This window comes from Borostomias antarcticus, assembly GCF_949987555.1.
Source record: "Borostomias antarcticus genome assembly, chromosome: 1".
NCBI classification, from domain to species: domain Eukaryota; kingdom Metazoa; phylum Chordata; class Actinopteri; order Stomiiformes; family Stomiidae; genus Borostomias; species Borostomias antarcticus.
Window position 1 is genome coordinate 37,458,229 of NC_140234.1, and position 11,502 is coordinate 37,469,730.

Consider the following 11,502-nt stretch of genomic DNA (forward strand, 5'->3'; position numbering starts at 1 on the left):
AGGAATATGACACAAGTGTGTTACATTCACTCATGGCAATGCGCTCAGCTTGTACCTTGTTAGAGACTGACTCGTGAGTCTAGCTTGCACCTTGCTTGACTGAGGAACCCAAACATGCAGTGACCAGTTATATGAAGCAAGACTGCAGTGGACAGCTAAAGTACCAAACGTTAATGAACATTTTTTGTATTCATGGATATAATCAGAATACAATAGACTGAACAACCAACATATATTTAAACAAATAAGTGAAAAGCTACATGGAGTGGCCAAAAGGTGACACTTGGGAAATGGGTAAACCAAATCAGGTACTGCATAAGACATGCCCAACCCCCTGGGAGGACATTCATTCTTGCAGGCATCTACATAATTTTAGCAAAATAGCTGTATATGTACTGTCATTGATTTTCAGTTTGTTGGATGACTCCGCAACTCTGTGGTAGACCCCGTATTACTCCCCACACCCCGTATTACTCCCCACACATAAACAGACATAGCCAATGAGTAATACATGACACAGTGAGAAAATGTAAAAAGTAAACATTTGTGTTTTTTTTTTTATTGAGGCTCTCTTGTATTGATCCATCATTGATATATAGCACAGTCAATGCACCGCTTTTGTAAAATACTTAAGACATAAAGCTATGTTCAGATCCTCAGCTTATTGAAGCTCCTCCAAATCATCTATTTTCTCATCAATTAACAATAATTCATGATTTCAATCATACGGAGCTGGGAAGCAATCGTCTAGAAATACTGTCAAATCTCCCAAGTGTTCGACAGAAGCCATAGTCAATGTCATCGTCTTAACATGAAGCACTTTGGATGTTGTCTTACAGACTGTCATTAAGCATGGATAACTGTGATGATATGAAGTCACATTTGAGACGTACTCATCTCATTAATTTCCCGTTATGGTGGTATGATAGTATTATACAAAAAGGTTGGAAGTCCAGAGTGATGCCATATCCTGTTACTCCGGTCCTATACATGAGTCGGGCGAAGATGTGGGGGGGTCAAGGTTCAAAGGTTGGGGCACCTGAGGCGACGACGTGGTCTGCGGAGCAGCACTCATTGCAGCCCTCTGAAGGTGCAGCCTCCGACAGACTGCAGGTAGTGACGGTGTGTTGTGTGGTGAGTGTGAGATTAGTTTCATAGTCTCTAGTGTCCTTATCTTTCTTTAAAAAGAGGAAGAAAATCAACAAAGAACAGAGGAGGCGTGGGGTCTCTACGATAGCGTGGCTGGTCATAGGTTCATACGTAGATGCTCGGGCCGCTTGGCCACGACCGGGTAGGTCTGCTGTTTGAACTGGGCCGGGTTGGCGCTGGCGGGCTGGCGGATGGGCAGGGGGGCCGAGGCCTCGGACCCAGCCGTCACGTCCATCTGCTCCGGGGTGGACATGTCCATAGCTTGCTCCGAGGGGGGCTGGAGGGGGGCTCCGGCCTGGAGCAGGGGGCTGCGCGGCCAGCCGTCGCCCGAAGAGAACTTGATTGGGCTGAGGGGAGAGAGAGGGGGGGGTCGCGTTAGGGTAATCAGAGAGACTGGGGCCGCACATTAGTGCAATCAGCCAGACCTGGATGTCATTCCTAAGGATCGCTCCCGTCGGGATTTGCCGTACCTGACTGGTGTTCTTGGGCTGCCGAGGAACCGCCGAGGCGAGCGGATTTTTGGCTCGAAGCTGAACCTCTCCTTGACGTGCTCCAGCACTGACGGAGCCACGTACGTGAAGCCCTGCCGGGAAGAACGCACGGGGAAATTAGACGGCCCTGACCGTCTCCAACCAACACAGGGGTGTCATTGGGAGTGAAATGTTTTATTTCACGGTGGTCTCATATGAGCGACATAACCAGACGACTTCCTCACCAGGAAGGCCTGATTGGCGCTCTCGCTGAGTGTGGAGTCGTCGGGACTGTCCACTGGCGTCTGGCTCGTGAACTTGGAGTCAAACTGACTCACGTCTTCAGCCGATTGCTGCAGAAACGAGAGCTGAGTGAGTTAGCGGTAACCTGAGTGGCTCCGGGTTCAGGGAGGTCTGTAATGATGCACGCTTTGGGCTGCTCACCAGGAAAGGCTTGAACGGCGGCTCGACCTTCCTGGCCAGGAGCTCCTCCCAGTTGATGTGTCTGAAGAAGGGATGGGCCTGAGGGAGGACAACCGACATCAAATACCAAAGCAGAGCATGTGCAGCGGGCTGCCGTTTGAAGCGCTGGTGACTGGTTCAGACAGGATTTCACTGCACCTCCCCGTGGGACTGAAACTAGTTTTTGAGGTAGCACCTGAGTGAGTGCTCCCTCGTAGCTACCTCCCACACCGAGCCCCCCCGCCCCCCCCCCCCCCCCCCCCTCGCTCTCACCTGCACCTCCGTGGCGTCCACCTGCCCCGCCCCCAGTCGAGACGATGCGTTCCTCTTCAGCAACTGGAAAACAGAGTAGCTCAAACACAGCGCATGGGGATCTATTAACGCCCACCCTCGAATGGGGATCTATTAACGCAACAAGACTCATTTCTGCCTTGTACTAGCCACATTTTAAACTGCAATGGAAAAGTAACCGACTCTCCTACAATTACATATCATAGAGTCTACGTCCATATTTGCATATTTAGTTGTATAAAAACGATCTCAAATCATCACTATTAATTCTGTTAAGTCTCACCCTGAAAATGTTGCTTGGGGATGCTGCGTCATTGTGTGAGCACTATTTATTAATGTCTATGACTGAACGTTACTGTACATTCGTGGGCATTAATAGATACTTACTCAGAGGATTCAAAACCGACATAACGCTGTTAGATTTGAAAAACGGAATTGTGAGCTACAAAGCTAATTTTGAGCTACAAAGTAAGCTACATTGTTATCACTAAAGGTTGTCTGCTTTTATTACCTTTACATTTTTATTTTAAAATGGTGACGCTGTTGTCTCAGAGATGGCGTTAATAGATACCCGTCCACTAAGCAAAACCAAAGTGAATACAGCGCCGCAGGGCTGAACATGTCAAGCGTATGGCGGGGTACCCTTTTGAGGAGATCTCTGGCTTCCTGTGTGAGGTAGGGCGGCAGGTTCAGCTTGCATTTCAAGATCTTGTCGATGGTCTTCTTCCTATTCTCGCCGGTGAAGGGTGGCTAGATGGAGGTGAGGAGAACGAGGGTGAAGAGAGAGAACGAGAGGAAAACGCTGCCGTCTTTGCGTACGTGTTCGTCCCCTGGACCCGATGTAGCCGTTAACGGTGACACACAGAGCTATTTTAACACCGCCTTTGCCAGACGGGCGTCTCGGCGTCGTACTCACCGCTCCGGTCAGCATGTCGTACATCAGGGCTCCCAGACTCCACCAGTCCACCGCTCTGTTGTGTCCACTCCTCATCAGGATCTCCGGGGCCCTGAGAGAATAAAACACACTCGCTCCTTTAGCAGGCGGCTCCCGAGGTCAGGAGACGTCTCGGGCGTGGTGCGGGCCGGGTGATGTCTGCCAGACGTACATGTATTCTATGGTGCCGCAGAAGGTGTGGGTGACGGTGCCGTCGTGGATGGACTCCTTACAGAGCCCGAAGTCGGTAAGTTTCACGTGACCTGGACAAGGAGACACAAACGCACTGAATCGTTTGTCAAGTCATTTGGTCTGACATGAAGTTAATCTGTATGTTACAAGTTTAGATGTACATGTGTTTGGAGTTCGTGTAGCATGGAAAAATACTCTAGAAGCAGAGGAAAGGTCAGCATCTAAGCAGAACATGGAAAGCTGTCAAAAATTGTACACAAGAAGTATGACTTAGCCAGCCGTGTGTGCACCAAGGTTTCCCCGGGCCCAGGATTACCGTGGTTGTTGAGCATGATGTTCTCTGGCTTCAGGTCTCTGTAGATGATGCCTTTCTGGTGCAGATGGCCCAGAGCCATGGAGATCTCTGCCAGGTAGAAACTTAAGACAGCCAACACCATGTTGTGTCACGGTAATGAGCAATACTTCACCTCAGTCCTTCTGTTGGCCAACTTTAATTTCCTTGGCACAGCTGGTACTGTATGCGGCATCAGCCTTTAAAAATAAAAAAAAATCTCTACTCACCAGGCTGTGTCTTCCATGAAAATGCCTTCCCTTTCCAATTGCATGAATAGCTCTCCACCTGCAGGTGACAACACAATTCATCAATGAAGCTCATTTGCATGGCAACAGACATAACTGGACACAATCCATCCATTACTGTATAACTGCTTGGGAATCCTCTCAGAATATTAAAAGAAAACAACTGGATAGAAGGATAGCACACTGCTGTCTATAATGGCCTGGTCACCACCCTGGCAACTCTCAGGCAACAGGAAGAGCAGCAGAAAGAATGGCTGCTCGTCCGTCTTGCCCTGAATGGTCTCTGGTGAGGGTCCTGGGGGCGGAGCCTGATTTACTGACCGCTGAGGTACTCCAGGATGAGGTACAGCTTGCCTCCCGTCTGGAAGGCGTAGATGAGGTCCACGATGAAGGGATGCTTCACTTCCTCCAGGATGTTCCTCTCCGCCTTGGTGTGGGCCGTGTCCTTCGCGTTGCGCACGATCATGGCCTAGGAGTCGCCCCCGAAACACACGTTAGCGTCGGCCGCCGTTCAGCCCACCTGCTGCTTCCAGAACCGCGTGATCAGACAAATCGACATCCTGCCAGAGTGGTAGCTATTTGTGGTGCGTATTCCCTTAATGCACGGTTTTATTAACAAATCGTACGCATTTGAATTGGTTTGACATGACTGCACCAGCCGCCATGGAAACGACCAAGCAGAAACTCTCTATTGAGCAGAGAAACTGCTGGTCTGAGACCGCGTCTTCTTCACTGCCAAGACTGCAGCAGAGTGCACTGATGGCAATCCACCAACTATCAGCAAGATCTTACCCAGATACAGGATTCAGGAAAAGCCAATATTTGACGAAAAAGCAGCACAATACAATGTTTATCTATCATACCTTTGCAGTATTTAACACATAATTGAGAGATGCTGTCTACTAATGTTCTATACAAGAAACTGAAGGTTATGTTTTGGTTGTCTGCCTGTAAAAAGACAACATTGCTGATAAATGGCACGTTATAATTTACTTCAAAAAATAATATAAAGGTTGCTACCTTCTTTAAAACTTTCATGGCAAATATTTTGCCCGAGGCGGCTCCAACAACTTTTCGAACTTGGAACACCTACAGAATAGAAAATCAGAAGAGGCCGTTGCCATGGGGATTAGGGCATTGCTCACGATAGTAAGGAAAACCATTAGTATGACAGGCAGGTAGAGAGATATGATCTCATGAATGTTGGGGGGATCCGCACACAGGATTATATCCACAAACACTTTATTTAAGCAATATTTCAACCCCACAGGGTCTTCTTCAGGCAAAATGTCTTCAGAGGCATCTTTATTCGGACGTTCTTTATTCAGACGTATAATCCAGTATGCGGATATCCTTTTTCAATTATAGATTAGCATTTTTATCCTGCACTGGTCTAAAGTACAGGCTCGATGTGCACACAGCCACTCCACTCTGCTGTTTGGGGAACTGTACCTTCCCGTAACCGCCCTTCCCCAGAACGCGCAACAGCTCAAAACACTCTGGCCTGATGTTCTCTGTTCCTTGGTTGACGTTGTCCTCAGATATCTCAATCTTCTCACAGTCATCCATATTACTGGGAAAACACAGGTCACAATTAACCTTTTCTGCACCCGAGCACACCAAAGCATAATATACAATGTTTTGTACGCCCTCAACAAATGTCATATTAGCCTGAAACACATTCAGAAGCACACACACAGTAGACAGTGCACACTTACAACTCAAAGCCGCTGCACTGGTCCATGAAATCATTGATCTGAGCCTAGAATGAAAAGCATAGCACATTGTAATCCCAAATGTCTGCTACTGATGAAAGGGTGCAGTGGAATGAGGTGTAGAGCCATAGGACTGCAGTGAATATGCTGCCAGCACCAACTGTAATGTCAACAGAATCAGAGTGGACTGGTGGATTACATTAGTTGATGACACAGATTGAGAAACAGCAAAGAGTGGAAAAAATACTGAAATGCTAACATTATCCATAGGCTAAACTGTGATTTTCTTCTCAGTCAGTGCCATTAGCTAATGACAATGCTATGATTGTGGCTGCGGTAAACTTTACACCCTAAGCAAACAATACGCGAGTTGCAAAATCTGTGTCACAGCTGTTCCGAACATGATGCAAGCTGTTTTGCAAGTATTTCTGTACACAAACTGTCAACTAGCATCAAGCATGAAGACATCCACCACAGTGCAAACAACAGGTCTATGTTGGGAGCTCAAACTTGTACATGAGATGAACTGTTTTATTTAGCCATCACAACGCCCCCTCATCACAGTTCAAGACCTGAATAAGGAACCCTTGTAATCTAATTTGGGATCTGCCCGAGTCCTCGCATAGACCTGCAGTCCGTAATGTTATTAGCCAAGTGCCAAAATAAACTGTTGCACGCCAGCAGTCAAAGCATGCTTTGCCTGTGCTAGCCCGACCTGCTGCAGCTGTCATGCCATCAGAAGACCAGACCTAGCCTTAACGTTATATAGCTAGCTGAATTGTTTAGGGCATAACGACTGACATGGAACTTATGATGCAAACTGTATTCGTTGGAATTGAAAGCAAATAGCAAGATTTCAAGTTGCAACAATGGATAGCAAATGACAACACAGATAATTGATTGCACCAGTGGCTGACTGACAGATCATGTGTGGTAGCCTACAGGCTAACTCAAGCTAGCTGACTAATGTTAGCCATATAGCTAACATTAGCTTGTAGCGTTGTCGAAATGGGCCCTGGAAGCTTTGGCAGGACACCAAAAAGGGGCCTGTAGCACTAGCATGGCTACGGCTACAAACAGTTAACTCGTGTAGCAGCCACAACTGTCATGAATTCGCGAATTACCTCCTCCAGCTCGTCGTCCGACACATTTTCCTCCGGCTGATCCAAATCGATGTCGAACACCCCAGCCATGGCTGCTCTCGCTGTCGGTCCGGTCCGCTCGCTCAGTCCGTGAGAATAGCTCTAGCTCCCCGCCTCATGGACGAACACACACCGCCGCCATAACCGGCTACTATACGGAGCATGCGCACAACCAAGTCTACCAGGAGGAACGCCGACCAGTTGATTTGTTGCAGGAAGAGCGCGGATCTTCAAATCTGCTTTTCCAGACTCCGTCATGACCGTTTTCGATGGATCTGGGAAGTCCACATCTTATTCAGAATTGGTAGCCGACTTAACTTTGTCGTGCGTACATGTATAGCGTAAGCTTCTGTGCTTTCTGCAAAGTCATAACAATGTCAGTCGTGACAGTGCAACTTGGACAGTGCGGTAACCAGGTAGGCCAAGAATTGTTTGACGTGATAAGCAAGGACGCAAATGATGGGCAGAGAAAGTTGTACAGTGAATGCAGTCGAGAGCGCTTCTTCAACGAGACGACCGATGGAGGTAGGAAAGTTATTCTATTTCCTTAAGGCATACAAGCGTTCTTCTGATGATGGTGTTCCTCAAGATTGAAGATGTGTATTTGTTTTCACAGACTTTGTGGCACGGGCAGTTCTTATTGATATGGAACCTAAAGTCATTGCGCAGAGTGTGGCCAAGGCCGCGAATACGGGGAGATGGACATATGGAGAGACGTCTCACTTCAGTCAGAAACAGGGATCCGGAAACAACTGGGCCAACGGGTAAACATGGAAACACGTCACTGCGAACCATTTTGATACAGTTTCTGACTGTAGGCTAGTATCCTCCCGGCAACCTCGGTAGAAGCTGACCGCGGTGTCACACGTGATCAAAGACTGCTCCGGTGATTGTTATGATGTGATTGTCTTTGTTCAGGTACTGTGTCCATGGCCCTCGCCATAAGGAGACGCTGGAGGACCTGATGAGGAGAGAGGTTGAGCGCTGTGACAGGCTGGTGGGGATCATGGCCATGATGAGTGTAGCAGGGGGCACGGGGTCTGGGATGGGCACGTATGCCACCCAGTGTCTGCGAGATGCCTACCCAAACTCCTTCATCCTCAATCACCTGACCTGGCCATATGGCACTGGAGAGGTAAGGCATTCACACACACACACACACACACACACACACACACACACACACACACACACACACACACACACACACACAATCTTCCATAAATGCTTGGACATATAGTCTAATATTGCCACAGTTATTTATAATTTCTGTTCATTGTTTTTCTTCACAGGTGATCGTACAGAATTACAACTCGATCCTCACGCTAGCTAATCTCTACCAGCTGTCTGACGCCATCCTGGTTCACGAGAATGACACCGTGCACAAGATCTGTGGCCAGCTCATGAACAACAGACACATTTCGTTCAGTGACATCAACAAAGTCATCGCCCACCAGCTGGGCAGTGTTCTGCAGCCTGCGCTCACTGGCGATGCCCATGGCGTCTACAGCAGAAATCCCCTAGGTCAGCAACAATAACATCTTCAGCAGGTCACACACACACCCTAGTAGGCGCGACCTCTATCTCAATATTTTGAGTGTACTGTACTGTCCCAAAGGTACCCACTAATATAGTGAGTGCTTGTGTCCCCAGGTGACCTGGTGGGCAGCCTGGTGTGTCACCCGGAGTTCAAGCTGCTGAGCGTGTGCACCATCCCGCAGGTGTCCAGCTCCTCCATGGTCTACAGCGTGTTCACCTGGCCAGGCCTGCTCAAACACCTGCGTCAGATGCACATAGCAAATACCAAGATGGAGGAAGGCAAGTAGGGGTCAACGATGCATTATTCTCGTCTGTACCAGACTCTATACTTGTACAGTCCTAGCCGTAGTGGAAGCAAAACCAATTGTACAGTTCAGTGACACTTTTGAAATGTCCTGTGTCCCCCTGAGAGCTTTTGTGTTTGACACCTCTCTGTTAGAAGAACACAGATTCAGGTCCCATGGTATTGATTCTGCCGTCTCTCAGGTATTGATTGGCAGGTGCGTGCCCCGCCCCTCTTGCCCGGCGGTGGTGGTGATTGGTCCAGGAGCCACGGAGGGCCGGGCTTCAATACATCGGTGGCCAATCTGCTCATTCTGCGGGGGAAGGATGTGTACAGTGCAGAGACAGGTGAATGACCTGTACTTTTGGTCTTTAACCACTAGATGGCACTATAAACATACACACAGTAGCAGTGATGAAAGAGTGCTCCCCAAAGTTGGATACAGATCCCCGCCACTGAGTACCAGAATCTGTATATTATTAGGGGTCCTACTGTGAGGCAAATTTCAAAATGCTGGCTTTCCACCTCGTTTTATGAAAATGTATGAAACCAGGTTTACTTGTCTTTCCTTGTAGGGAAAATATTTGTCCCAAGAAGCCACAAGGTCCGCTATGATAGAAAAAAAAAAAAAACTTTAAATCAACCTTAGGTCTCATAGGTCTGAAATTGTCATGCACTGTAGGGCGCATGTCTTCTTATCAGGTGTTAACAGCTAAGAAATGCATTCCAAGATGGCTGAAAAAATGACATATCAAAAGAAAAAAGAATCCAATATGTTCAAGTGTTGAAATATAGTATAGCTAATGAAGTATAGTTTTTGCCACAATAAGCTAGGGACTAGGAACCAGACTGGGCATAAAGAGTACACTACTAAATTGTACCTTATCGGCTCGGGTGTTGATATCTTAAAAACCCGTCTTGGGCATGTTTGTAGAACCCCGTCCCATTACTATGTGCAGTTATATTTCTCATTACATTACTCATTTAGCTGACGCTTTTATCCAAAGCGACTAACAATAATTGCATTTAACGTAGGAAAAGCCGATGTACTACCACTTGCCACAACTCACAAGTGCATCTCCTTTCCAAAACAAGTGACTAAGAGCATAATCTAGTGCTGAAGACAAAGTGCAAGAATAGCAATCTAAATGTGTTTCAGCTATAAATGAGCTCAAGGCTTCTATTAGATGGCTTTATATCCACAGGTGGATTTCAGGACTCGGCACTCTATACCCCTTGGCTTCCGGCAGATGAGGCTTTCAACACGTGGAAGACACCTGCTCCCTTCAATAAGTATGAGAAGTCTGCTACCCTGGTCAGCAACAGCCAGGCGCTGCTCAGACCCCTGGACTACATGGTGGGGAAGGCCTGGAACATGTTTGCCTCCAGGTGAACCTTTAAGACTAAAGACTGAGACATTTTCAGAGTGAATGTCTTCACATCAACATGTCTGACTTGACTGAACTGTCTAATGACATGTTGTCATTCTGATTTCCACAGGGCCTACATTCATCAGTACACCAAGTTTGGGATCTCTGAGGAAGATTTCCTGGACAGCTTCACCTCTTTGGAACAAGTCCTCTCCAGCTACAGTCATCTGTGGTGACGCAGCATGCTCGCTGCTTGGGACAGGGAAACACCGTCTATGACTGGGCCAGTGGAACTCTGAAGGATCTGATATTACTCTACTACGTTGGACAAAAAGACATTACAACAACCCATCTTTATTCATCACACTGTGAGAATTGCACGGTGTGATCACACACACATCACACAATGCCGAAACACACACACGAATGGCTGGAGCGTCCGCCGACAAACTTTTCTCCTGCTCTCCCATCATCCTTCCTCCAAGGGCAGCCAGGAGATGCTGTTTATAAAGTGTGCTGGGTCCTGGGAGTACAACAGAGCTTTGCTAATGAATTACAGTATGATCAATGGATGTATAATTAACTTATATGGTCAGCATATTCTAATGAGTGGTATTTTAAAATGCTACTGTTAGCAAGATGTTTGTGTGAATAAAAATATATATATTACTCAAATTATTTGCTTTTCTGAATAATTCTGTGGGTCTTTTAAAGGGTGGTTTAGCGTACTGGAATCAGGAGCTAACCATTTCCAGGTGCGCTTCTGTGAGGAAGCCAACAGGCCGAGAAGCATCAGGTGTTTCCAACGACAGAAAGGCTCCTTTCTTTACCTATCAAGCCTACAGCCTAATATTAACTCAATTTAACACCTACAATGCACACACACACAAAGACAAAAGTCAAGGACATTGAATTAATAGTTAGTTTTATTAAGGACTGATCAATTTAAGTCACACAGCAAGATGCGCCAAACAGAAAACTGGTACGTAGCAAAAATGGAGATTATGGTTGATTATAATGGTACTGAAAGAAGTAGAACTTTAGAGGCCAGGGCCCTTCAGGTGGTCCAAACCCAGAACTTCAGCCAGCTTACAGACTGTTGTCGCCATGGGATACAAACAGCCAACACCAGTCTGATAAGCTAGCTGACCAGACGGGAGAGAGGGAGGGATGAGACCTTCAATAACCTAGAAGGAATGTGACCATCTCTAAACATGCATATACACACACAGGACAATATGAATGCAATTAAAATCCACTTTACATGAGTCGATTTCATATTCCAATTCACATAGATGAGTGTTTTAAGTATCTTCACACAAGTGAATTTCACAACATGGAGAATGTCCTGTATATTTCCACTTACCGTCTAGATG

At 46.9% G+C, this 11,502-nt stretch overlaps 2 protein-coding genes across 2 annotated transcripts; one reads left to right on the forward strand and one right to left on the reverse strand.

Annotated features, from left to right (window-relative positions):
* Positions 1-559: 559 nt before the first annotated feature.
* rps6kb1b (ribosomal protein S6 kinase b, polypeptide 1b) lies at positions 560-7,290 on the reverse strand. The gene is made up of 15 exons (XM_084442619.1): positions 6,917-7,290; positions 5,796-5,839; positions 5,530-5,650; positions 5,098-5,166; positions 4,399-4,546; positions 4,060-4,117; positions 3,815-3,915; positions 3,479-3,569; positions 3,289-3,379; positions 3,015-3,122; positions 2,355-2,417; positions 2,064-2,141; positions 1,865-1,972; positions 1,620-1,732; positions 560-1,496 (listed from the first exon to the last, which is right to left on the reverse strand). The coding sequence occupies exons 1-15, from the start codon at positions 6,983-6,985 to the stop codon at positions 1,247-1,249; spliced, it is 1,512 nt and encodes a 503-aa protein (XP_084298745.1). The 5' UTR covers positions 6,986-7,290; the 3' UTR covers positions 560-1,246.
* Positions 7,291-7,308: 18 nt separating this feature from the next.
* On the forward strand, positions 7,309-10,391 carry tubd1 (tubulin, delta 1; the record flags this gene model as incomplete). The annotated part of the gene is made up of 8 exons (XM_084442630.1): positions 7,309-7,459; positions 7,551-7,698; positions 7,853-8,069; positions 8,227-8,458; positions 8,588-8,752; positions 8,960-9,103; positions 9,962-10,145; positions 10,257-10,391. The coding sequence occupies 8 exons, from the start codon at positions 7,309-7,311 to the stop codon at positions 10,360-10,362; spliced, it is 1,347 nt and encodes a 448-aa protein (XP_084298756.1). The 3' UTR covers positions 10,363-10,391.
* Between the last annotated feature and the right edge of the window lie 1,111 nt (positions 10,392-11,502).

Excerpts from the sequence above, each read along its gene's own strand:
- rps6kb1b (XM_084442619.1), bottom strand. The coding sequence starts at position 6,985 with ATGGCTGGGGTGTTCGACATCGATTTGGATCAGCCGGAGGAAAATGTG. Across the intron at positions 2,418-3,014 it reads CCAGAGATCTCCTCAAAAGG|TTGCTGAAGAGGAACGCATC; the intron begins GTACCCCGCCAT and ends TCTGTTTTCCAG. Across the intron at positions 1,497-1,619 it reads AGCCCAAGAACACCAGTCAG|CCCAATCAAGTTCTCTTCGG; the intron begins GTACGGCAAATC and ends CTCTCCCCTCAG.